The sequence below is a fragment of the Peromyscus eremicus genome, chromosome 8a (genome assembly GCF_949786415.1).
Source record: "Peromyscus eremicus chromosome 8a, PerEre_H2_v1, whole genome shotgun sequence".
Classification (NCBI taxonomy): domain Eukaryota; kingdom Metazoa; phylum Chordata; class Mammalia; order Rodentia; family Cricetidae; genus Peromyscus; species Peromyscus eremicus.
Window position 1 is genome coordinate 85,601,598 of NC_081423.1, and position 26,981 is coordinate 85,628,578.

The window sequence follows — 26,981 nt, forward strand, 5'->3', positions numbered from 1 at the left end:
GCTGACACAGAGAGGAGAGGCGGAGACCCACACTCAGTAGGGCTGTCCCCAGTCCACAATACAGCTTGTCTAGGAAGGTGAGGAGGAGCCATAATGCCTGTGCCAGGGGCCCTTGGGAGATGTGAGAGACTGGGTTTTCAAAGGGGAAAAAAAGGCATGAGGGAGGACTGCGTGGAAGGGGTGCTGACGGGTAGTTAGCGAGCGGAGCTTAAGGGTCAATTGGTCCTGCTTCTCCCTCTCCATCCCGGAGGGGTTTGCTGCCCTCAAGGCCCTGCATTTCGCGGGTGCGATGCTCTGAGAATGCCCGGCGGGAGATGGTTGTCTCGTCCCGGCATGCACATTCTGAGCGAGGCCATTTGCACCCTGAATCACGAACTGCAAGCCCTTTGCAGCCAGATTGAGAGCACTACCCATTCCTGGCGCACCTCCGCCCTCTCAGGGAGCAGCCCGCCCGGGCCTGGAAAAACTAGAGTCCCCTTGCAGGGACGCTCACAGGAGCGCAGTGTCTCGGGTTGTGTGGCAAGGGGACCCGTGCCTCAGATCCTTCCTTTATCCGGGGAGAGCGAAGAGAAGGGGAGGGATGCGAAAGCGGGAAGGATCCCTGGAAGCCAGAATGCATCCTTAGCCGGTAGGTCTCCTGTATCTTTTGCCCCGGTCGCCCCTCGCCATGGCGTCTAAATCAGCCTAAATCAGCACTGGGGGACTTGGGCTGATTCCCATCTCGCCCTCAGACAGAAGGCAGCCCCACGCCTAACGCTCCTCCCCGGGGATCGGGCCTCCAGGCCCTCCTCCAGGCTCGCGCTGCTCTTGTCCCAGTGCAGCAAGAAGGGCAAGCGGTGCGCAGGGCTCCAGGGTGGGGACGGCCACCTGGGACACCTTTCCCGCCCTCCCACCATCCTCCCCAACACCACCCCTCCCTCAGTCCAGCTCGACCCGGCACCTCAGAACTTTCGCCTGCTGGCCTAGCTTCCACTTGTCCCGGCAGACGCGCGTGGGGTCCGCGTCCGGCGCTGCCTGCTCCACGGCCCTGCTCCCGCGGTGCCCTGTTTCCTGTTCAACAATATAACCGGCGGAGAGCGCTCGGCAGAACTTCCTCCCAGGCTGGGGCTGGGCTGTGCTTGCAAGAGACAATCCCCGGTGTCCTGGCTTCCTGTCCCCTCTGGGCCGGGCCAGCGCTCCAGGAGCAGAGACGCCACCCTTCCCCCTCCTTCCCCGGGATCCTGGGCCACACCTGGCTGTCTCCGGGGAGGAGGAGGCAGTGGCAGGGACTGGATGGAGATCTGCGGGGGAGGCAGTTTCTCTCAACTTCTGACCAGATTACACTCCCACTGACCCTCATCGTGGTAGGGGGAGAGTCACCGTCCAGTACTCTGCAGGCAGCTGGAGTGTAGTTCTAGAGTCCTTGTGTCTTGAGAACCACCTGCCTCTTGGGAAAGCAGCCTTACCACTCTGAGCTGTGCCTGTGAACATTTCTGACAAGGGCAAGTCCCAGCACCGGAATACTTATTCTCTGTGGTCTCCTAGAAAGTGTGGGGTCCAACTATGTCTCCACCCAGGAGCTGCTTAAGGCTCCCGAGCAGAGATACGGGAACCCTCACACCAGGCCTATGTCCCTCCAAGGCTGAAGGTTCGGCTGGACACACCCACCTCCACATTTTCTTGAACTCCCATTCCATATCTTTGACTTTGTTAGTCTTGTCCACTAATGAGTCCACATTGTGCCGGGTATCTTGGGATTCACCAGAGAAGGCACGTGGCACAAGAAGAGGCTGAATGAGCTCTCTCCCTCCACCTACCTTGTCCTTCCCTAACTGCCCTAGTCACCGGGCCAGCTGGCTAGGACCTTGTCTCAGGTACAGTAATACTGCCTGATGCCCAACTCTGCCACAAGCTGGCCTTTAGATATGGAGTACTGCTTTATTGGGTCTCAATTCCTCCCCAAATCTCACAGGGAAGGTTAAATGAGGTACACTAAACACAATGATGGTAAGCACATATACTTTATTATTTGTTACTTTCATTATAGGAGGCACTTTCTGGGGATGAGAACTCGCCTTCCCACCCCGTTCTAGTCAGGAGAGGAAGGGGAAACTGCCCCCAGAGGCACTGTGCTGGAGGAAAGACTGAGACAAAGATGAAGCAGCATCAGCTCCTCTCCCGGGCTTGCCTCCCCCACCCTCCAAATCCAGCTCCTCTTCTCTCTCTCTAGGTCCCTGGAGAAGCTGGCTCATAGATGGCCAAGGAGCACCCCACTCACTGGCTGAAGGTCTTCAAGGTCAGGAAATGTAGCCCTGGATGTTGTCTTTTTCTGTCCCATGTTCCTGCAACCTGGTTTCCCTAGGAATTAGTCTGTTTCCTTCTTTTGTTCTTACGGGCAGTGGGGGGCTTCTCCTGGAACCTCTGGGGAAGGGCAGCAGCAGACAGGTCTCTTGAGCCCTTATTCCATGAGTCCAGGAGCCAGGGCTTGCCCTTGTTGCCTGCCTTCTCTGAGCTCCTCTCCACACCCAGATTCCTGAGCTTTCACAGGTTAGTTGTGTGTGTGTGTGCGTGCATGTGTGTGTGTGTGTGTGTGTGTGTGTGCGCGTGTGATCTGTGTTCAGGCATTTAAGGCGGAAGAGCTCCAGCAGTTATAGCCAAGTGGTGTAAATCTGAAAGGCTCCCACCTCCACCCAAATTCTGTAACTTACCTCTTCTCCCCTGCTGCTTTGGCTGGCAAGTGCGCTCCATGGACCCTGAAACCCCCAGTGCCTAGGATTAAGGGGAGTGGGTCGGATGGCTGGTGTGTCCCCAGCAGCCGCAGGATTGAGATTCAGAGACCAGACTTTGATTAGAAAGACCAGCTCTTTACTGCAAAATCAGTCAAACAGCACAGAAGCAGTGACTTCTCTACATTGCCAAGGCCCACTTGTCAGAATATTGCATAAAATAACATCTCTTAAATAGTGTGGGCACCGCCGAGGTTCACGTGAGCTCTTCTGGTGGCGGGGTAAGTGACTCATTTGAGCACATCAGCAGCTTAGGAAAGGGTGAGGGCCAGCTCTAACGTGTACAGTCCAGGCAGTGGAAGGGATCCGGCTGCCTCAGGCAGGTTCTGGAATACTCTCATGTAACAAGCCCAAGGGGACAGACTCCTGCCCATTCAGGATCCAAAGCAAAGAGGCTCTGTCATTTTGGGGGAACTGTTAATGCTGGCTGTGGAGTGCAGATATGGATACACTGCATGGTTCTGGAAGTTTTGGTTTCCCAACCTCTGGAGAGCACCGTCTTCCATGATAGGGACTCATGAACTGTGTGGCAGCCTCTGCTACCTGCCTACTGCCTCCTCTGTTCTATTGCACAATTCTTCAAGCTTCAGGAGGTGACTCAGCTCATTCACCTCAGGGAGGGTGGGGAAACCTCCGCTCTAGACATGACAGGCACATTTCCAGGGAGGCCTTCCATTCCACCTGCAGCCTCTGGCTTTAAGTCTGAGTACTCTGGGATAGCCAGAAGGGCTGTGGGGTCCAGGAGAGGTGGGTATAGCATAGTACATACCTATTCCCCAAATGCCTTAAGGCTATGAACATCACCTTGAGAACAATCCGGGATGCTATACCAGCCCCAAGAGCCTCTTAAGGGTAACCCTGCTCCTAGGAAGCTCACTAGTGTCCTGCTGGGTGCAACTGAAGCTTTATGATCTCATGGCTTTTGAGACTAGGGCTGATGAAGTTTCTACAGGGCAGCTTCTGGACACATCCCTCAATTTCTCTGTAGCCAAAGGATGTCACCTATACTCCACAGTTGGACCTTAGAGCCTCTCTGGTGTCTAGCCTATTCTACCCTGGCAGGGGTTAGCCCTATGACATTCAGGACTAAGGAGGGCATGGGGATGAGGTGGGCAAGATCACGGTCTTCCTGAACAAGGAAGGCTCAAAGTGCTGACAGTGCTGGTGTTGGTCATCCCCCTGCTCCTGCTGTGCTGTGCTCCCGGCCAGAAAGGAGCCAGGGGCTCTGCCAGAGGACGGGACACTTTCCAGGTGAGAGCGCGAAGAGGGGAGGGGAGGCGGTCGCTGGAACTGACCAGCCCCGCAACGATGGGCCATTGGCACCTGACACTTGCACTCTTGGTAGTAAGTGCCAGAAAAGCCAAAGGAGAGGCACCCAGTCCACAGGGGCCTGTCCACCCAGTCCACAGAGGCCTGTCCACCCAGTCCACAGGGGCCTGTCCACCCAGTCCCATGCCTGTCTCTGGGCTGGGGCTGCTCTTGCCCAACTGCTTGGGTGAAGGGTTGCATTTCTTAGGTGACTTGGGTAGGGTCAAGAATAAAAAAATATTTTCTGTTTAAATATGAAGGGGAGGGGGGAACCCACCTTAAAAAACTAGACCTTTTAATCAGGAATGTGAGTTGAAAGTGCTCACCAAGCCTCATTTCCACAGTGTATGAACAGCCCTAATGGAGGTGCCATGACAGCTGATAAGCCAGGCCTGATGACAGGCCCTGTGCAGAGGCACCTGGTGGGTCCCCACCTCCTGGAGCAGAAGGGTACCGAGGGGCCATGGGGCATCACTGGGACTTCCTGGGCCTTCTCTGGAGGTGAGAGCTCTGGGCACACCCGAGAGTCCTCCTTACAGGGAGACAGAGAAGCCTAGGCTGACGACAAACCCAGTTGGATGGCCTTGGAAGGTCAGGACAGCAGGGTTAGCTGACCATGTTCTGTTCCTGGTACTTGCGCCGGCGGGCACAGCGGGGACAGCCCTTCCTCACCACAGCCTGGCAGTTCTGATGGAAGACAGTTCTGCATTCAGCACACCTGAGAAGAGAGCATCAGATGCTGCTACTGCAGTCATCCAGACGTGCCTGGGGCCAGGCTGCCCAGGGCCTCAGACAGAACCCCCAGAGAAGCTGTGTTCTGTCTGCGGCCCACACTCACATGTGCTGTCCTCCAGTTCTCTTGGAAAGCACTTCAGACACTGAACCCGTAAGTGACCCCATGACCACTGATATTCTGTGTCCTACTTCATTCTCTGTAAGTGCTGCTTGAGGGCTTATGGGACTTCTTGTCTATCTTTAAAGCAGTTTAAACAGCCCAGGCCCATTCAGGGTTGACACTGGCTGCTTTATCCACTGAAAGTGAGTGGATGATCCCCCTAGCTCAGCCTTCCACTCCCACTTGGGTAAGGGAAGACTGGGGAATATACCCCTGTTCAGGGGCTTCTAATGATGTGCAGTTATGAATGGCAAGAATCACCACTTACTGCAGCTGGGGGCATGGTAGGCACCAGCTACCAGGTGCCCACTTGGCTAAGCCTCATACTAGTGCTCAAGGGCTAGGGATATACTGTCAATCCCTCGACCCCTTTGTAGACTGAGCTCAAAGACATCCCACTTCATGAGGCAGCAGCCATCTACTCTCTAAGGTAATGGAGGGGGTGGCTGTGAGCCCAGGCAGCTCTGGGCTGTCACAGTATCCTGAGCACTGGCAGAGCAGAGTGGATGTTCGGCATGTCCCTGCATAAGAGGATGAGGGTTACCAGGGACGCCGGGTCAGACTGTGGTCGTAGGGGTGGGTAGCTGGCCGTGTACTCCTCGTACCTGACTGTGGTATCAAACTCAAAGGGAAAGATGATGTCGTGGTGGTGGCAGATCTGGCAGATGAAGCCTCGCTGGGTGCACAGGTCACAGTGGTAGACATGCTGGGAGGCGAACTCAATCAGGGCTTTGAGGAATCCTTCATACACCCCCTCTGCAATCTGCAGGAGCAAGTGGAGACCAGTCTTAGGTGGTTCCACTGCCATAGCACCTGCCTCAGAACTTCCCTGTTTTCACATGGGCAAGGAGAACTCCCTGCATCAGCCTGCACCTGAGGTCACTGGGGTATGGGGCCTACAGATGGATCCCAGGCTACTCTGTCAACCTTGGAGGAAAGGCCTCCACCACTCACCCTTGGGATGCTGGAGCCTTTGGTTAGTCCAGGAGGTGGGGTCAATGACTGCTCAGGAGGAGAGGACAAAGGGAGCCATTCTGAGGGGTGGACTGTTGAAGATTGCTGCCTGGCCTGAGTTAACCACAGGTGCCCCTTGTGCTATTTCGTTTTTTTTTTTTTAATTTTTTTTTTAATTTATTTAAAAATTGCATTGGAGTGCATTGGAGTAAAGGCGTCAGATCACCTGGAAGTGGAGTTACAGACATGTGTGAGCCGCCATGTGGGTACTGGGAATTGAACCCGGGTCCTCTGGAAGAGCAGTCGGTGCTCTTAACCATTAAGCCATCTCTCCAGCCACCTCCCCTCATTCTGCTATTTCTCTAAGATTTCTTCAGGATTAAGAACCTTCTAGTGAGTCCAAGATTTAAGGGTTGGGGAGTACGGCATGCTCACCTGCTGGAGGTCAGCAACACTAAATTTGTGAGGAGACTCCAAGAGATAATTCCTGTGGCTTAGCCTGCAAAGACAATACAAGCACTTCCTCAGAAGGGCGGGCTTCCAAGGTTAGACCTCTTGTTCCTTGTTTTCTTCTCCTCAGCCCTGCCTACCAGCCAGCAACACAGGTCTGGGTTACCAGGCATGCCAAGAGCACAAATCAGTCTGCCCGACTCCCACCTGAGTGCATTAGTTAGCCCCTGGTACCTGGGGCAAGTTAAGTGACCTCTGAACCTCAGGCATCCTCCCGGGAGACATGGAATTGTTTGGAGGATTAACTAATTTACTCAACATATCCGGTACACTGTAAACACGTGACTACCAAGCGATGAGGATGATGCATGCTGACACTTGGTACCCGGAACCGGGCTAAGCACCTAGTCTTATTACTTTGTAGTAATCCTGTGAAGCCAGTCTGATTTTAACTCCCATTTTGAGAAGACAGGAAACACAGGTTAAATGACTTGCCTGAGGTCACAGAGTTAAGAATCAGAGCTTGAGCTTGAACATAGGAGTCTGGCCTGTATCTACCCCTCCATTGAGTCTGTGCCACCACTGAAACAGTTTTGAGGACCCCCTCCCCCCAGGTCATGTTCAAGTATCTGGTTTCCCTGTCTCTGAGAGGAACTGATTCAGACTCCAGGCAAAGCAGACCCTATTTCAGGTGGAGGAGAAAAGATGAAGGCAGGACACCAGCCCTGCTCAGGTTCCTAACAGTGGTGGGGACCCCAGGTCACATCCCGAGGGAGAGAGAACATCTGCAGAAAATCTCTGGCCTAGAACCTGACTGACCATGTGTATGGGCACTGGAGTGGAAGGTATGCCAAGCTGGGGAAGTGCAGGGTCCTATCTGGGTACCCTGGACATCTAGGACAGGACAGTGCCAGGCCCCTGGGAGATTGGCCACGCCCTAGCCAGTGGCCTCAGTTCTGATCCACAGGGAGTCCAATCTGGGGCTAGGATGGTGAATCCTACACAGCCGAGCAGGCTACACTGAACCCTGGGGCTGAGGACTCCAGTTTGCCCCAGTGAACCTCCAGCTTTGTGTGAACAGGAAGCTGTCATTTACAGTCAGGAAAACAGAGGGGTACAAAGACTGGCCCTGAGTTGGCAGGAAGGGTGGGGCTGATCTGAGGGAGATTTATCCCTGTCATCTTCCCTTTGTCCAGTCCTAGGAGCCAGTAGGCCCAGGGCCTTCCTTGGGAGTCACTGTACCCTTTGCCTGCCATTCCCAGTGTGGCCTTCAACTGATTTTCCTGAAAGGTTTGGTCAAGGGCAGATACAGAGATGGACACAGCCGGTCCTGGGCCTCAGTTTCCCTCCCTACAGAATAAGAAGACCCCTCTCAGTGCTCTGGAGCAAAGTTAACCGGCTGAGGAAGGAGGCAGGGACCCTGCCAGGGCCAGGTGATGGGGAGCCTTACATGGGTGGCCAGGGATTTTGTCTGTTTCATATAAGTCCCACCCTTCGTCTGGCCACTAACTTCCTGGGAGCTTCCTAGCCTCCTGGCCCTTCTAGCTCCTGCCCAGGCTGGCTTGGGTACCCTTCCTGAGGACACATACACTGCTGACCCAGCCATCTGCCTGCCTGTCTATGGCTGGTTACGGCCCAGACACTGAGCCTCTCATGTGGTCCTAACCACAACTCAGGAAGGCCATATAACCAAGACCAATGGTCCATCTTACGGATGGGTAAACAGGCTCAGACCACCAAAGATACTTCCTGGAGCCATACAGTGGTCCAGGTCAGGCAGAGCTGCTCCTATATTCTCCCTTGCTCTTTGCTTCCTCTAAAAGGGAACTTCCAGGGGGAAAGAATGCTTGCTGCACAGAAATCTGGACCTGAGTTAGGACTCCCCAGTACCCATGTAAAATGCTGGGGTGTGGCTGCAACCCCAGTGTTGTGGGGGGCAAAGAGAGGAGGACCACTGAGACTCACTGGCCAGCCAGTCTAACCAAAAAAATGGCAAGCTCCAGGTTCAGTGAAAGACTGTCCCCAGTGAACAAGACAAAGAGCCACTGAGCAGGACAGAACTTTGGCCTCTGCATTCACGTACATGGGAGTATGCAACCTCCTTTCCCCCAGGCACACATATAGCATAGGTACACACACACAAACCAATTTTTAAAATTAAACAGGACTTTCACAAGCCTGGCCTGCTCTCTAACAGCAGGGCTGAGAAAAGGTGGGGACAGGGAGTCAAGCAGATGGAGACAGAGACAGCTGCCTGAGCACCCGGCGGCAGAGGCTGTCGGGAACAAGTCAGCAGGTAAGGTGAGTGAGCCAGGCTGCAGTCACCCATCCACCCAGCCCTTCGGAGAGGGCAGTGAGACTTTTCTCCTACCCAGAGATTTTGCCCCTGGGCAGGTGTACACATTCTTTGGAGCCCTGGCCCCTGGAATCCCTGAAAGCAGAAAATGGGTCTTCATGGAAAAAAGGAGACCCAGGTACTGGGCTGATCTCAGGTGGCAGAGCCCCCCAAAAGGCTGTCTGTTCTTCTAGGCCCTGTGGAAGGAGGTAAAGCTCTGGGGGGTTAATTGGCTGTCCTGGGCAGAAAAGGGCCAGTGTTCCCCTCTGCCCTACCCAACAGTCAGGAGATCATCACTGGACGCACCTATCCCCAAGGCACAGTGCAGGTAGGCCTCTGGGAGAACTGAAGGATGCCTGGGCCTGAGGAGACATGCTCAGACTGTGCTCTCTGGCTGGCCCCTAGGGAAGCAAGGCTAGGGAAGGACAGCCTATAGGCACCTCTGGTCTCCAGACATCTAGCAAAGCAGACACAAAGTCCATATTGGGCAGTGCACCTCGCTCTTCTCCAAGGCCCAAAGAGAGTACAGCCCCTCAAAAGTCACACCTTTGGCCATGAGTTGGGGCCTGAGGTTTATAAGGCGGTCACAGAGAGACCTTATAAGACTATCCTGAAGTCCAAGGTCACCTCCCATTCCTTGAGCACTAGAAGATCTAGGCTCTGAGTAACAAGGGGCTTCTAGAGGGGTCTCCTGAGAGGAAAGCTGCCAACTGTACAAAGACAACAGCGAGCAGCCGAGGGAGAGCCGGGCTAGCATCCTCCTCCGTTCTGCCCTTTGCCGCTCTGCCCATCCTGTCCTTCCTTAGCTCTCCCTGAGCTTTCCACGCATGGTGCTTTCCTCATGGTCCCTGTGTGTCTCTCCTCAGCCAACCCTCTTCTTCTCCTCCTTCCCTCTGTAACTTCTGTTTGCCTTTTAGGTCTATTTCAGAAGTCCCTCCCTCCAGAAGTCTTTCTGATGTATCTTCCTGACCTTCAGGTCAGATGTGTCTCTCTGTACATCTGGAGCATCCTTCCTCTCGCCCTCCCTTTGGCCCTGGTTGGAGGTGCTGCTGGCTCCCCTGCTTCCCGCCAGAGCAGTGGCTTCCTGAAGGGAGGCCCTCCGTCTGCTTTACTCAGCACAGTCTTCACCTACTTCTCCAGGGACTTGGAACAGTTGTTCTCAATAAACATTTGTTAAACAAATGAATGAATGAACGTATGAATAAAACCACACACCACCCTCAAAGGATACAGTGATTTAGCCCCGTGGGAAGTTCCAGCTCAGCTCTGGCATCTCCCAGGGGCACACTGCCCAGGCTTTGGCTGGTGTGTGTGCACACAGGTACATGTGCACATGAAGAGTGCTCACCTTTTGCTCAACTCCTTCAGGGCACCACTTCTGCACAGGCCCAGGTAGTCCCCCAGAAGCTTCAGCTGTTCCCGGCTCCTGCCAATGAGGTGCATGCGCTCCACATGCTCATACAGAGAGGCGTTCACTAGCTGCAGGTTGATAAGGGGCTGGGCCCGGATCTGTGCCAGGAACTTCAGGGCCTGCCGGCAGACCTGGAAAAATCCAGGGAAGACCTTGCCTGCTTAGCCAAGGCTTCCGGCTGGATGCTGTGTTACCTAGTTCAAACCTGCCTGCAGCCTGTCCCCACTGAATGGTACTTTCTTCAAGTTACAGACCAGGAAAGAAGGTCAGAGAATTGAGGCCACTTAACCAAGGTCACACAGAAAACAGTCTAGTCAATATCTGAAACCAGTCTGACTCTCCAATGCTGTTGTTGTCTGACTCTGACCATGCTGAGACAAGGGAGGGGTCCCCTCCCCACAGGCCTCACAGGCTTTCCACACTTTCCTGTCCTCCCAGCTCCCCTTTCCTGCCTACAGGAAACATGCTGTCCTCTGGGCCCTAACTCAGGAACCAGGTGACTCCGCTGCCATCAAGCTCCAGTTACAGGAAGCTACAGAGCAGAAAGAGCTCCATGACATTCCTAAGTGCCTTCAGCTCTTGCCAGTACTTCAGGATAGTCTTACTGGGTCTCAACTGCCTGTGCTCCACACTTGGAGATGAGTGATCCCTTTATGTTCTCTCATCTTCAGAACCATCCCTGGGGAGAGGTAGCAGTGTCCATTTCACAGATGGTAAAACAGCCCAGAGAAGTTAAAGTGGCTCATCCAACTTGCCTGTGGATGGCAGAGGCCAGCAGGCATGGTCTCTCAACATGGCGCTGCCATAAACTCTGTTTCCTGTGGCCAAGAGCTAAGGTTTGCTAGAGGAAAATCGAAGCACACTTCATGCCATTATTTTGAGTTTACACTAAAAGACACAAGCTTTGGCACAGGGCCTGACAGGCTGCATGCATATCCTCAGTAAATGAAAGCTGCCGCCGCCACAGTGCCAGAGCCTACCCTGGTCCCACTGGCCCGAGGGGCAGGGTGTGTATAATGGGATCCTCAGGAGAGCGCCCACATACTTGGGGCTGGAGGGACCCTGATCCTATCTCCCAACTGTCAGTAGCTACCATCTCCCCCAATAATAGATAACTGTATTTCCCATGTGCCAGAGCCCCGAGCTAACAGCCCCTAGTCTAGGCAAAGCCCAGTGGCAAACCCTGGTGACTGGGGTCAAATTGCTACCCTCCAGACTGAGCCCAGCTCTTCCCACAACTCAGTCTCTGGCCCTAGGCAAGGTTCCGCTGAAACAACATCCAGCAATATGTGCTAAACACTGCCTAGCCCTGCACACGGGGCTTCATGCTCCCCAGAGGCTGTTTGTATCCCATGGGCATGGAAGAGACGGGCCACAGCAGAACCCTGGCTCTGGGCTGATGTTCTGCCATGATGCCAGCTGGATCTCAGCACAAGTGGGTCAGCCAGCGCAGCAGCAGCAAACAATGAAGTCCCCAATCCTTGGGCCAACTACTCTCTGTTTTGAATTTTCCTGTCTTTCCCAAGCCAGTGATTGCTGAGGGAGAACTGGCTGTTTCCTGGTCCCAGAAGCATCTGGAACAGGACTGCAATGTCCCAGTGAGGGAAAAGATGAGGCACAGAGATTCCAGCAGTGAATGGGGAGCTCCACAGAAGTACCAGGCTGAGTGCTCTTTTACTGTTGAGGGGCTCGTATGCATCTTTGAATTTTAAGGTTTACGTTCCTCTTCGAAGTTGAATAGTCGATACTGAGGGCAAGGGTGGAGACAGGGTAAACAACAGAAGGCCAAAACAAAGCCAGTGTTGGGGTTTCCCCTCCCCACAGGGGTGAAACTGACTCAGAGTCACCATCCCTGTATGGTGGGACACATCCAAAACCAAGACTGCAGCCCACAGGCTCTGACAGAAGCTAACAGCTCCTTCCTTGCGTTTCTAGGTCCATGCCCTTGGGAGAAAGCCAAGTCTGTTCTCCTGGAGAAAGACCCTGGGTAAGTGGCCCTAGGGACAGAAGTGTAACAGCTTGTGAGGAAAGAAAGGCACTGTTGACAGGCACTATGAGACTCTCACAAGCAAGCAAACAATCTCCTCCAGAAGTATACATGATAAAGGTACCTAAGGGCCATCCAAGAGGGCTCAGTAGGTAAAGGGGTCTGCAGCCAAGCCTGATGAGCCAATTCAATCCCCAGGACACACATGGTGGAAAGAGAGAACAGACTAGTGTTTGCACATACTGTGCACACACACACACAGTAATAAAAAAAAAAAGTACCCAAGATATAATACTAAATAAACAAAATGTGCTAAAGCAAGGTGAGTCCAGATACTTATGTAAACAAATACACAAAAAAGGATATCTCTCAAAATACTTTAAAAATTAGCATGGCCATTTTACGGCCAAAAACACTGATGCTCAGAGGTTAAAAACTCTGAATAGTGGTTATCCTCAACGATAACAGCTAATTTTGACTTGTCTTTTTGGGCTTCTCTAAGTTGTAGGTGTGAAGCAATAACCATCCTGCATGACCTAGAAAAAAAATGCTTTCTCTTCCCCGCAGTCACGTGCAGTTGGCTTGGCCAGAGGAGCAGCATAAGCAGAGCTGTCTAAGGGGTGCAGCCTGCTGGCTAGCCCCTTTAGCTACTCCCCACCCATCTGTATGTCAGTCCATCCATCCACCAGTGTAGGAAATCCACTCTCCTAACTTTCCCACTGACCAACCTCACTACCAGTGTTTTAAACAACTCTGTTGCTAGCTTAGCTTCAGGGAACTGTCCTGAGGTGGCCACTGGGGACCAAGGCAGAGTTTTACAAAGCCCTGTTCATGGGCTGCAGACAGACACCAAGCTTTCAGTCCCACATCTCAGGGCCTGAACCGGTGACTCTGGCTTTCCTACAGCCACAGTCCTCCAAACAGGCAGCCTAGGGGAGAATGTTTCTCAGTCACAGAGCAGCTCTGTGTGACCAATGACAGCCTGGCCTGGGGACTTACCGGGCGCTTGGTGAGGTCCCAGTTGTGGATGATCCTGGCTGGAATCACTGAGGCATCGTCTTGGTGGCAGAAGTCACAGTAATACAGGCCAGAGAAGGCACAGAGCTTGGGTCGTACAAAGGAGAAGCCAATCTGACGTGAGCAGCCTAGGGGAATGGATGGCGGGTGAGTGAGTGGTGGGCTCAGAGGCAGCTTCATGTAACATGGAACCTGCTACAGTGGGAAAGGCCTGCTAGTATAAAGATGAGAACAATCACAATGGGCTGGCCAGATGGCTCGGTGGGAAAAGGCACTTGCCACCAAGCCTGATGACTAAAGGACTGAAGTTTGATCCCTGGAACCCACATGGTAGAAGGAGAGAACTGAGTCCTCTGACCTCCTCTTTCTCTTAATAAATATACAATTTTTTTTAAAGCACTCATATTTCCACCACTTAAAATAATTTTTTTTTTTTTTTTTTTGAGACAGGGTCTTACTATTTATGCAGAACAGGCTGGTCTTGAACTCAGAGAGACCTGCCTGCTTTCCGCCTCCCAAGTGCTAGGATTAAAGGCCTGCACCATCACACCTGGCCAAACTGCTGATTATGACAGCATACTATTAAACAATGATTGCTGGGTCTGGGAGGGAGGCCGAGGGAGGAGGATTCTGAGTTTGAGGTCAGCTTAGGGTTACACAATAAGAACCTGTCTCAAAACAAACTCACAGGAAGACATCTGTCAGGCCATGCCAAGACAAGTGATAGGTGGCACTCAAATTTGGGCTTGCCAGCATTCTTACAGCCACCTCTGTTCACGGGCTCCACGGCCTGCTCCCCAATGCCAACCTGTACTCCTACCTCTCCACAGGGGCTTAGAAACAAGAGCAACAAGGCGAGAATCTTGACCAGCAGTGATGGATTTGTGGAGAGAGGTCCAGCCACAGAAGTAGCTGGGAAAGCCAGCAGGAACAGCATGACCCAGACATAACATGGAGTCCACTGAGTCTCTAGTAATGTATCTCAGGACAGTGGGCAGTGACAGCCTTAGCCATTTGGTCAGTGATCTCTCCATACCAGAGAACATCGAGAGTCAGGAGTGCCCAGGGCAAAAAGCAAACATCCAACTTAAATGCGTAATCACCCCCTGCCTCCCACTGGCATGGGTGTGTGTGAGTGGGGCACACGGGGGTGGGTGGGTGGGGTGGGTGGGGGAGAAGAGGTGCCTTTGGTCTCACAACCAAAGAGCTGGCTTTCCTGCTGAACAGCTGCCTCATCTTGACCTTCACCTAACTTTCCTAAGATTCTGTTTCACTGTATAACTTAGCTACTGCCAGTTATTTTGTGAGGTCATGACGAAGTGTAAATAATGCAAGTGCCCTGTAAACTGTGAGTTCTAACACAAATGTCACTGGTTGGCATCTTCCTGGCCACAGACAGGGCAGCAATACAGAAAGCCCTCAGGAATACAGGTCTCAGATGGGAGGCGGGCAGGTGACAGTCACAGGAATGAGTTCTCCTGCTAGTATTCACACCCACCGACAGGAGCCTCCCCCACAAGAGCGGAGTGTGAGTGCTGGGGCAGGCAGAGGTTTGCAGGTGTTTTCTGCAGGAAGCTCTGCTCAGCCCCTTCACCCACCCTCCTGGGGCTTGCCACAGGCCACTTCCTTCCAGGCACTTGAAGAGGGCTTTCCTCTATGGTCCTATGGGCTCCACCCCAGCAGGACAGCTCAGCTTTCTGCTCCATTCTTCTGCAACAGGGCAGCTGACATCTCCCCTGGACAGCAAGTCCAGGGGGTGGGTGGGAAGAGGTACCAGTGGAAGGCAGACAGTGGAACAGCATGAAACTGGGGCCCTCTGGTGTCATGCCCATGAGCACAGGTTCTGGAACACAATCATCAAAGTCCAATTCTGCCTCTTGCATATACTAAGAGCCTGAGACAAGATACTAGCTTCAGTTTCCTCACCAATACTATAAGCAGAGAAAATAGTAGCCCTTAATTCTACAAGGATATACTGAGCAAAAAAAAAAAAAAAAAAAAAAAAAAGAATGAGATAATCCAAACGAAGCATCTGGCTTTATGCCCTGCACAGGATCAGATCCCTCCCATGATACTGAAATAGCAGAATCCTTCACATAGAACAATATGTATATGAGAAAAGGACAGAAAAGCCAACTAGGTGTGGTGACAGATGCCTGTAATCCCACTACTCAGGAGGCTGAGGCAGCAAGAATTCAAGACCAGCTTGGGCTACATAGTGAGACTCAACCTCAAAAAGAAAGAAAGAAAGAAATTCATGTGCGTGTGCATGTGTGTGTGTGTGTGCAGCAGCACATGTCTATAATCCCAGCACTTAGGAAGGCAGGAGGACCAAGAGTTCAAGGTTCTCTTCAGTTATATAACAAGTTCAAGGCCAGCCTGGGCTATATAAGACATGAGGGAAGGATGAGCACCCAAACTGTGGAGCAATATACTGCCCAATACAGTGGCTCAAAGCCAGAGGTCATCTTTAAAGTTAAGTAAATGGAAAACTCAGTTCTTAGTTATACATAGTCACACTTTAAGCATGCAGTGGCCACATGTAACCTGTAACTACGATTGGAAAGCACAGACCCAGACGCTTTCATCATTACAGAAGCCCTACTGGACAGCACTGAGTAGCATGTCTTACAAAAGTATGCAAGCATACATGCTTTGGAAGAATCCTATATCCCTTGCAACAAAAGTATATTCAGTGTAGCAATAATATAAAGCAGGAAGGACAGAAGGGCTCAGGAAGCAGAACGGCCACCCACAGGTCCACCCAACATTAGGAGGGGTCAAGTGACGTGGCAGGGGGCTGTCCACAGAGGGCGCTGTGGAGAAGCAGGGGCTGCAGGGCAGGCGCTACCTGCTGTATCATATATGGGAAGGATGAAGGCCCTGGTGGGGAGCCCAAACTGAGGACCCCACAGGAAGAAGAGCATAGCCAGCTAGGGTTGGTGGGAGAGTCAGTCAGCACCTGCGCAGAAGCAGCCCTGGGAGTCCAGGCCCTTCTCAGTGGGGATGGCCACAAGGTACTGTAGCAGGAAGCCATTTTCCCTGGTGGCAAACTTCAGCACCTCCTGACAATTTTCATCCAGACTTCCCCCGAGTGTCACAGCCTCCTCAGCTGACTCCAAGTAAGATGCCAGCACCTTTCGGACCAGGTCTCTCCACAGGGCGGCCTCCTCAGTGTTCTTGGCCTGCAGTTTCAGGACGGCTTTGGCCGTGATGATTTTGAAGAAGGCTGGGCCCCCAAGGCTGGTGTCTGGCAAGATGTCTCGGATGGTCTCCACTCCATGACTATCACTTAGCATCTTCTCATTATTTCTCACACGGAAACATTTTAGAGACTCCAAGGACAGGGAAAAAATGTAGGGGACCCAGGTCCGGTCTGTATACAGGTACAAAAGGGACTCTTTGATAGCATCTGGCTCTGGAACCTGGGCAGATGTCCAGTCCAACTGCATGCCCTGGCCACCTGCAGGCTCTGGGAGCAGGGCTGAGTGAGGGGGGAGGCTGTCTGGTGGAGCCTCTAGGCCATCCTCAGGTTGGTCTGGGTACTGGATATTCACCCACTCATCCTCCTGCTGAGGACGCACCTTCTGCAGAGCCTCCCGCACACGGTCAAGCCAGTCCTCAGCCTCGTCCTGAGAGGAGGCACGCAGTGCCAGCTTCTTGCCAGAGAAGACCAAGTCAAATCGTCCATCACTGTGGGCTGGCCCCACAGCCTCACATCGTAGCAAGGAGCAGCTCTCCACACAGGTGCGCTCCTCATCACTCAGGTAGAGGCGGAGTTCCAGAGGGGACAGCTCACAAAAGAATTCCTTCCAGATGCCCATGGCCCCTCGCCGGGCTACTGTGCCCAGCTTCATGAGGCCCCGGAATGGGTTAGACAGGCCTAGTGGAAGAAAAGAAGCACTTTAGACTATTGCCTGTCCCTTTACAATTCAAAGCCACAACTGGTGCCCAATGTCCTTCCATGGGAGAGTGACTGTCAGAAACTGGCCCCAAGCACTTTCAAACGGGACCCTGAAAGCCAGATGGAGTGTTTTTGTGAATCTCCATCTGTCATCCCCACAGCTGGTGACCTCTGCTCCAACATTTCACTGAAAAGACGTAAGTGCTCAGACTCCTCCATGGGCCTCCTCACTGCACGGCGCCTCTCAGCATCTGTACCCACACTTGCTAACTGCCTCTGCTGAGGCCAATCCCTCCCCTGACCCACTCAAGGACATCTCTCCAGCAATTCTCCTCCTCTCCAATATTGCCCCTTCTCCTTTCTCTACTGGATCATTCCTTCAGCACACATGCTGCTGTCTTCCTTCCAGGCTTAAAAACTCCTTTTCTCTTGACTCCACCTTTAACTACCACCCTGCTTCTTAGTCTCCTTTCCCAAAACCCATGAGGAACACCCAAGCATTGTCTCTGGCTTCCCTGCTCCCATTCCTTCTTGAACCTGGTCCCATTAGGTTCTCATCTCCTCATGCCATTACAACTGAGCCTTTGAGGGTCACCAAAGCCTACCTTGTCAATCCAAAAAGGCCTCCCTAAAGCCCTCACTTCTAGCCTTCATCTCCCCGGCCCCTAAGCCTGAAGCACTTGGGGCTCAGTACTTGTGCCTCAGCTCCATGGCCCCCCGCCTCCTAGCTATTCTCACCTGCTTTCAGGGATTTATGTGAACACATGCACACGTAAGTAAATAATACTAAAATAATATATGTTTAAATTAGCCGGGTCATGAGATGCTCAGAACCAATGCCCAAGCACATCCTGTGGCCCCTGGGCCTAGGTCCCACACACCTCATGCCTTTATACTACCATTCCCCGCTCCCATCTACCCTGGTTACCATGGTCCCCTGGACATGTCAAGTCTGAACAGAAGGGTGTTATTAACCACCTTCTCCTGATTGAAATGCAGATCACTTCATGTGCCCTCTTTCACCCTGAATGTCACCTCGCCTGTAAGGATGCCTTGGTCAAACCCTAACAAGACTTGTCCCCCTCTGAGCACCATGGACGATTCCCCATCATCACCATTGACCACACAACATTTACTGGTCAATTTCCCTATATTCTGTGGGGGAAGCGTAGGAAGGTTCAGGAAGATAGGACACTGTTCTATGCACCTAGGGTAGTGCTCGGCACATCACAGAATGTACCTGGCACATGCAGAACTATCTACTGCATTAGTGTGTGGTTTGGTAAGTGAGTGAGTACCTGTGCTCACTGTTCCCGACTCCCCGGGAACCACCCCCCAAGCAGGAGTCAAAAAGACACATGATTCTCTCTTCCAGTCTGGACTAGAGTGACAGGGAACAAACAGCCTTAATCATGAAGCACTGATTCTCTGTGGTTAGAGATTACAGTCAACCATGAGAGACAAGCCCAAGAAAAGCCAACACAGAGACCAGGGCTTTGGTAAGTCCTCTGCTGACTGCTTACCATCAGAAAATGAGAGAGAGAGAGAGAGAGAGAGAGAGAGAGAGAGAGAGAGAGAGAGAGAGAGAGAGAGAGAGAGAGAGGAGAGAGAGAGAGCAACCTCAAGCGAAATCTGTGGGTATGGTGACTCATGCTTTTAATCTCAGTATTCAAAAAGCTAAGGCCAGAGGATTGTGACGAATTTGAGGTCAATTTAGGTTGAGCAGTTGAGTTTCAGGTCAACCTGTGCTACAGTGTGAGACCTTGTCTCAAAAATAAAACAAACAAAAACAACAACACAAACAAACAAAAAACCAGCTGGGTGTGGTGGTACAGGCCTATAATCCCAACACTCAGGAGACAAAGGCAGGTGAGTTTGAAGCCAGCCTGGTCTACATAGTGAGTTCCAGGGCAGCCAGGGCAGCTATATAGTGAGACTCTGTCTTGGAATAACAAACAAAAACCAAACCAAAACACTCTGAAGGTTACTGGAAAATTAGTTGAGGATTATTTCATGCTTTCTGGAGTTTCCAGGATGTGGAGATCAGGCCATACCATAAACAGCACGTAGAGAGCTGACACTCACAGCAGCTGATAAAGCCTGCCAGGGCTGTTCCTTGAACCATCCAAGATAAAGGAGCCATTAGAACAGCGGGCCTTCAAGGACAGGTTCTCCTCTGAGTTATGGAAGGAATCATGGGCTCTCTGCAATCCTAAATGTCATGGTTTCGTCTTCCACAGAACTGAAGACTGAGCCCAGGGCTTCACACCTCAGGTCAGTGTTTGACCACTGAGCTATATCCACAGTGTGTCATTTTACTTTTTTGAAATAAGTTTATGCTAAGTTCCCCAAGCTGGCCTTGAACTCACTCTGTGTCCTATGAACTTGAGATCCTCCTGCCTTCACCTACTGAGCAGCTGAGATTCTAGGTCTATGGTACCCAGCTGGGCTTTGCCGTCCTACATTTCATTGACAATATTTCCATTTCAATATATGACATAAGCTAGGCGTAGTGGCACACGCCTGTAATCCTAGGACTTCAGGGGCTAACGCACAAAGATGGCTGTGAGTTTGAGGCCATTCTCAGCTACACAGTAAATATTATGAAAGCCAGGGCTATATAGAAAGAGCCTGTCTCAAAAGACCAAAAAGGCATCTTTAATTTTGTGATCATGTCTTTGTTGGGTCTTGTTTTTCTGAGGCACAGGTGGCCTGGCTGGCTGGTCCTGCTGAGCCTCCTGAGTGCGGCATCCAGTGGGCAGTTCTGACACTGCTCTAGTGGACTGTGTAAACAAGCACAGCACCTTTCTGGAAGTGCTTTCCCGTCTGTCTACGTGTCCCCTTGCTTCTGCCCTCTGGAAGGACACACCACCTGTTTGTAATGGCAAAGAGGACTGAGAGCTGCCTTTTGAAAGACACTGTCCCTGGGGACGGGACTCTACAGGGACACCTACCCATCTGCCTCCGATGCACCACGCAGAAATTTTTATGATCTTGTGCCAGCAGGGCTGCTGGGGCTGCTCTGGAATTCCTCCAGCCTGGTGAAGGCACACATGCTTTGTCTAATGCCCCCAGGGAACAGCTCTTTCTTGGTCCTCGAGAAAAACACCTATGGAGAGCAGGCCTTGACTCTGGAGTGCCTTGCAAAGGAGATGTGGAGAGATCAGAAGCACTCTTGGGAGCATGCTCCTGGGGAGGTCGGCAGAAGTCATCTTCAGAAATCCAGCTCTTGTTTTTCTATAAGAAAAAAATAACAAGGCAGTCTTTTAAGAGTTTAAAAATATTTTGTTACAGTTCACATACAATAAAATTAAAAATACGAGTGTATATGGGGCTGGAGAGATGGCTCAGAGGTTAAGAGCACTTGTTACTCTTGCAAAGGACTGAAGTTTGGTTCCCAGCACCCACATTGGGTGATTCCCAACCCCCTAGAACTCCAGCTCCAGGGAATCTGATACTCTCTTCTGGCCTCCGTGGATATACACATACACACTTACATAGGTAAAATACAACTTAAAAAAATGGGTTATGCAAGCCGGGCGGTGGTGGAGCACGCCTTTAATCCCAGCACTCGGGAGGCAGAGCCAGGTGGATCTCTGTGAGTTCGAGGCCAGCCTGGGCTACCAAGTGAGTTCCAGGAAAGGCGCAAAGCTACACAGAGAAACCCTGTCTCGAAAAACCAAAAAAAAAATAAAAAAAATATAAAAAAAAAATGGGTGTGCAATTCCATGTCTGGTATACTCACAGAGATATATAACCATCTAAGTTTGGAATATTTTCATCACCCACAAAACAAACAAATGCCCTACCCACTAAGAGATGTGTCTATCTCCCATGGCCCCTTTCTTGGGCATACACCTAGGAGTAGAATTGGTAGATTATGTTAAACTCCCTATTTAACTTGAGACTAACCCGCTGTTCTGCAAAGTGGCCATACCACTTTACATTCCCATTAGCAATGTACGAGGCTGATATTACTAGGGAGGGAGGGTGTGCGCATGGAGGTCGGGATACTTTAGTCAGTTTTCTCCTTCCGTCTTTATGTGGGCTCTGGGGATCACACTTAGGTTGCCAGGCTTGAGTGGGAAGCACCTTTATTACCTGCTGAGCATCTCACCAGCCCTCCAGTTTCCTTCCAAACTCTCCAACCTCTGTCATTATGTCTTTCTGCCATGCTGACCTGTGAAGTGCTGTCTTACTGTGGTTTTGATTCGCATTTCCTTAATGTCTAATGTCAAGAGAACATCTTTTCATACTGGTTATCTCTACCTTTTCTTTGGATTTTTATTTTTAATTGGGTTTATGGTTTTGTTGTTAGGGTTGACTTTTGCCCCCAGCCCCAGAAGACCTGCTGAAATCTTAAGCCCTCAGAATGTGATCTTTAGACAGAGTCCTTGCAAATGTAATTAACTCAGATGCACCTGTACTGGAGCAGGATGAGCTCTTCATCCAACACGACTGATGTCTGTATAAGAAGAGGAGACATAGTGTCACATGCCTTTAAATCCAGAACTCTGGAGGCAAAGACAATCTCTGAGTTAGGGCAGCCTGGTCTGCATAGTGAGTTCCAGGCTAGACCCTGGCTCAAAACCAAAGAGAAAAGGAGATGACACACACAGAAGAAAATGTCAACTGGAGGGAGAAGCATGGGACCACGGAGGGAGGGAGCAGAGTGATGCACCTACAAGCCAAAGAATGCCAAGAATACTAAGAACTATGGGAAGGACAGGGAAGAGGCTCCTCCTCAGAATCTGCAGAAGGAAGCAACCCCTCAGACATCTGGCTCTGGCCTCGGCTTCTAGTACGACTGAGGAACACACAGCTGCTGTCTTAAGCCATCTAATTTATGGTACTTTGTTATAGCTGTTTAGGAAACCAGTACAAATTACAAGAGTTCTGGGCAGATTGGACACCAGAACTGTATCAGGCTATCTGACTGACCAATAATTTCTCCTATTCTACATTGTCTTTTATTTTATTTTTTTGTCCCTCTCGCTCTTTCTCTCTTTTTGAGACACTATAGCCAAGGTTGGTCTAGAGCTTATTAGTGGCCCAGGCTAGCTATGGACGAGCCTCCTGCCTCAGCCTCTCAAGTGCTCGGACTACAAGTCCTCATGCCCAGCTTCTGTTTTCCTTCTTCATGGTGCCTTCTGGAGTGCAGAGGTTTTAATTTCAAGCCCAATTTTGCTAGTTTCCCTGTCTGCACTCCTGCTGTTTTATCTCAGAAGCCACTGCTGAAACTAATGTCACCAAGATGTACTCCTACGTTTTGCTAAGAGCTTTATTGGCGCTTACATCTCTGTGACCCATTTTGAGTCAACTTCTGTGTAAGATGTAAGGAAGGGGTGCAACTTGATTCTCGTGCAGGGGAAATATAGGTGTCCCAGCCCTTCATGCTCTTTGGTCTTGGAGGTTTGGGATGAGGGAGGTGTGGTATGTGGGGTTTAGTCCTACATTATTGCTTCTAATTCTGTTCCCCACATTGAGAAGGTTCTTGAAGCCCCTAGCAGGGAGATACCCCCCCTCCCCCAATCTACAATGTGAGTCCGAGGATGCTCACTGACAAGGGAAGTTGGGCATATCTGGAGCCAGTCGGCCTGTGAGAATATTGCTTAGTTCCTATTTTTCACTACTGTAAGCCCTTCTGCCTTTCTGTGCTGGAAAATGGAAGAGCAGTGGCAAGGAAGCGGCTGGTTGCACTGGCTGTCTATACAAAGGAAATGAGTCATACAAGGGCAGGACCCACGCCACTGCTCTGTTAAGTGCTACCACACTCACTCTGACATTGCTATTTCCAACCCCTAAATCAAGACTGCCTTCCCTGCTGATGTAGACAGGGAGGAGGGTTCAGGCTAGGGCTGCGTCAGAGGGTTGGTTTGGACAGTTTAATACATTCAGATGGGATAAGACTCCTGAGGCCGAGAGAGGCAAGTTCTGATTTGGGCACTTGGGGGAGCTCTCCAGAACTAGGCCCCCAAGGCCTCTTCATGTGACTTTCAGAATTGACAGGTGCTTCCTTCTACTAGGGACAAGATGATGTGTCAGTCAGGGTGGCTGCTAGGGACCATGCAAAACTGATCTAAACAAAGACTGTCTGGATCACCAAGACCCAGATGATTCCCCGAGGAAAATGGGTGTGAGGAATAGTTCCCAGGAGCCACCTGGCCATTCTGGTGACCTCACACATACCTGGGGATCCTGCCCTGTCTGTGCAAGCCCTAGGAGGAGAGGGCACTATCCCTTAGGATTCCATCAGGGGTCACCTCTCACCATCTGGAAGCCTCTTCACAAGTCCCCTGCTCACGTCCTCTCAACTCCCAGGCAGCATATCACCCTATCTGGTGATATCCTCTGCTCACCTCCATCCTATAAGGCTATTCCAAACTATCATTTTTCTTGATAATGTCAAGCAAAAATGCACGGCATTGAGTCATAAAAGATAGGAGACTATTTTCATTTGCACAAGTGTGTGAACAGCCCTGTGGAGTCAATTCTCTCTGTCCACCTTTATTTGGGTTCCAGTGATCAAACTCAGGTTTCTAGACTTGTGTGGCAAGTATTTTGGCTCACTGAGCCATCTTCCAACCCAAAGGACTAACTCCTGACTACCCAGATGTCTTCACTGTAAAATGACGGAGGTGGGTGGAAGAATCAGGAGGGCGGGAGATGACTGTGGATTTATAGGTGGGGGGCTTGCTTCTCTATCCACTGAGAAGAGGGAGACTACTAAGAAATGTTCAGAATCCCCTGACCTCAAAGCAGCAACTGAGAGATGATTCTCTAGAGAAAGGCTCTGTTCTTCTCAAACCACAGTGAGAAACAGTGGGGGTAGGTTCCATTGAGAGAGTACTGAGATTGTATCTGTCTCATGGGGTGGGATAGAGAAAGAATACTAGAGCAATAATGTATCATGGCAATCGCATGATCACCATCGGTTTCCCTTTTCTCTTGCCTTGTCTGCCACCATCCCATGTCTGCCTGCTCAGGGCCTCACATCTAGCCAGCTCTGTTCCTTTAAACTGTGAGGAGATCACCACTGGCCTGGGATCTACATCAGAGCAGCATATGCCAGAGAAATGCTGCCTCGCATTATTAGGTGTCAGGAGGCTATGCTTAAGGAAGGCAATGGTCTCTGGACGATTTTCAAAGGGACTGGACTTTCTGCTTAGGCTGTCCTCATTATGCCAGGCAAGGGGCCTGTATGTACAACTGCAGGAGAGGAGCCCATGGCACAAACAGATAGTGTGTGGGACAGTGATTAGGCTTAGTCACCGCCAGGAGCTCCCCCACTCCCTACACCCTTCCTCCTCAGCATTTAGTTCTAGTGTAATTATAATGTACATCATCAGTTGTCTAATCTGGTGACTGTCCCCAAAGGCCAGGGCTCTTGTCTGTCCTGTTTCATCACTGTGTCTCTAGCATCTATCATGGTGCTTGGCTCATAGTCAATGCTTTATGTTGAATGACTTACAATAAAACATTTGAAAGGCTGAATGGTTCTCAGGACTTTAAAAGCTTGATGGTGACTAGACTACTCCAGTCGTCAACAACAAAAGACAACCAAAGAGGGAATGGTGAATTCCACCTTCTAAACAGGTAGAACAGATAACAAGGACAGTCATGGGGACGGTGCTTTTCAGACCTGGGGGTTAGAGAAGGCTGGGACAGTGCTGAGGCACAGGGGACAGTCAGGAAGGGTCCAGGCACAGGGGACGGTCAGGAAGGGTCCAGGCACAGGGGACGGTCAGGAAGGGTCCAGGCACAGGGGACGGTCAGGAAGGGTCCAGGCACAGGGGACAGTCAGGAAGGGTCCAGGCACAGGGGACAGTCACTGTAAAAGCTGGAGCCTGTGAGGACCTTGCTTTATCTAGGGAGCTGACAGGAAGCCAGAGGGTCAAAACTCTGTGGACGGGGAAGAATTATGTTGAGAGGTCAGCTACCCAGTCCCATCATCTCTGGAACCCTGACAAGGTACTATGTCTGTGATGAAGTACTATGTCTGAGCCTGTAAAGCAGAAGCCAGACCCTCAGCAAGGATGAACTCAGCATGGTCAAGGACACACTTGGGAGCTCAGTTGAGACACAGATAGCCACACTTCTTAAAGCATCCTTCTCTCTGCAGTTTGAGGCAGGAGCTGCAGACCTTCCAACCTTCAGCATACCTTCATGATTGCCTAGTTAAGGCCTCATAAAATGCATCTTCCAGAAGTAAATCTGGAACCATCTTCTGAATGGTAAATACAAAGAATCTGACTCAGTTATACAATTACATGGTTTTCATAGTCATATTCAATACCTGGAGCTGGATAAAGCAGATGTTCACATAGAAAACTATAAACTGGAGCCAGAGAGGTGGCTCGGTGGGTAAGGCACTTGCAGCCAAGCCTGGCGACCTGAGATTGATCCCCAGAAAACACAGGTGGAAGGAATAACTGACCCCCAGAAGATGTTCTCTGACCTCCATTTGTGTGCTGTAGCACACTTAAGTGGCTACATATACTCTTGCACATGCACACACACACACACTCAATCAATAGATGTAAGTAAATAAACAACAAATTGACTGCTACCTCACACCAAGCACAGGGAAGTGAAAGCAGGAGAATCAGAAATGCAAAGTCATTTTAGGCTTAGTACATGATCAGCATGAGGCCAGCAGAGTCTAAAAGAGACCCTGTCTCAAAAATCAGAAAACAAAAAAAACAAAACAAACAAAGCACATGAATTCAAGTTAAGAATGGGCTGGAAGGATGGCTCAGAGGTTAAGAGCACTGGCTGCTCTTCCAGAGGACCCTGGTTTGATTCCCAGCACCCACATGGTGACTCACAACTGTCTGTAACTCCAATTCCAGGGGATCCAATATCTTTTTCTGGCCTCTGTGGACACCAGGAACACATGCAGTGCGCATACATACATGCATGCAAAACACCCATACACATAAAATAAAAATTAAAACAAAATAGAATGTGATGGTGCTTCACAAAAGACAAAATGGCCTTATATAAGCAAATGAAAGGGCATTCCTTAATCACCAGAAACATACAGATTAAGAACACCATGAACTACCACTTCTTATCCACCAGGATGGCTATAATAATAGATTCATTTGAAACTAGATAATTACAACTGTTGGTAAGGATGCTGAGAAATGCATTGGTGGAAATGTAAACTAGGCCAGCTGCTTTGGAAAACAATTTGGCAGTTCCACAAAAGGTTAAAAATAAAGTTACTATATGATCCAAAAATTCTACTAACAGAATTTTATGTATCTAAGAGAAATAAAAGTTTATGCCCATATGAAATTTTGTACACCTATATTTACAACATTATTTGTAATATCCCAAAAGCGTTAATGATCCAAATGCCCATCAACACATAAATGTCACATGACTTAGTCACACAATGGAAAATATTTATCACTCAGCAGTAACAGGGATGAAGAATTGATATACGCTGTAACATGGGCGAACACTTTTATTGGCTTATTTTTGAAAGAGGATCTTCTCATACAGAATAAGTTGGTCTCATGATCTTCCTGCCTGTCTCCTGTGTGCTAGGATAATAGACATGAGCCATCATCACACTCAACTGAATTAATCCTTAAAATACCATGCTTAGGGGGGTGGGGAGACGGCTCAGTCAGTAAAATGCTTGTCACACACATGAGGACCTAACTTAGGATTTCAGCACCCATGTAAAAAGATGGATACAGCAGCCTACCTCTGGGCTCCACATACACATGTACACATATACATAAATAGCTGAAGCCAACCACAAAAACATGTTATCCCATTTATATGACATTTCCAGGACAGACAAATCTATTGAGACCAAACAGTGGTTGTCTGAGCTTGAGGGAAATAACTGCTCAAAGCTTCTTTAGATGGGTGACTTAATGTTCTAAAACTATAGTGATAGCTCTATAACCCTAAATAAACCAAAACCACTAACTTA

The 26,981-nt window shown here is 50.5% G+C and overlaps 1 protein-coding gene across 1 annotated transcript in view; it reads right to left on the minus strand.

The window, feature by feature from the left end:
* Positions 1 to 1,981: 1,981 nt before the first annotated feature.
* Plekhm1 (pleckstrin homology and RUN domain containing M1) overlaps positions 1,982 to 26,981 on the minus strand; it is a 50,073-nt gene continuing 25,073 nt past the window's right edge. Inside the window, exons 6-12 of the mRNA XM_059271923.1 lie at positions 19,981 to 20,263; positions 16,085 to 17,005; positions 13,105 to 13,250; positions 10,056 to 10,249; positions 6,358 to 6,421; positions 5,574 to 5,731; positions 1,982 to 4,791 (exon numbers count right to left, since the gene is read on the minus strand). Of these exons, the coding sequence (XP_059127906.1) occupies positions 4,680 to 4,791; positions 5,574 to 5,731; positions 6,358 to 6,421; positions 10,056 to 10,249; positions 13,105 to 13,250; positions 16,085 to 17,005; positions 19,981 to 20,263 (1,878 nt within the window). The 3' untranslated portion in view covers positions 1,982 to 4,679. The remainder of the gene's footprint in view (positions 4,792 to 5,573; positions 5,732 to 6,357; positions 6,422 to 10,055; positions 10,250 to 13,104; positions 13,251 to 16,084; positions 17,006 to 19,980; positions 20,264 to 26,981) is intronic.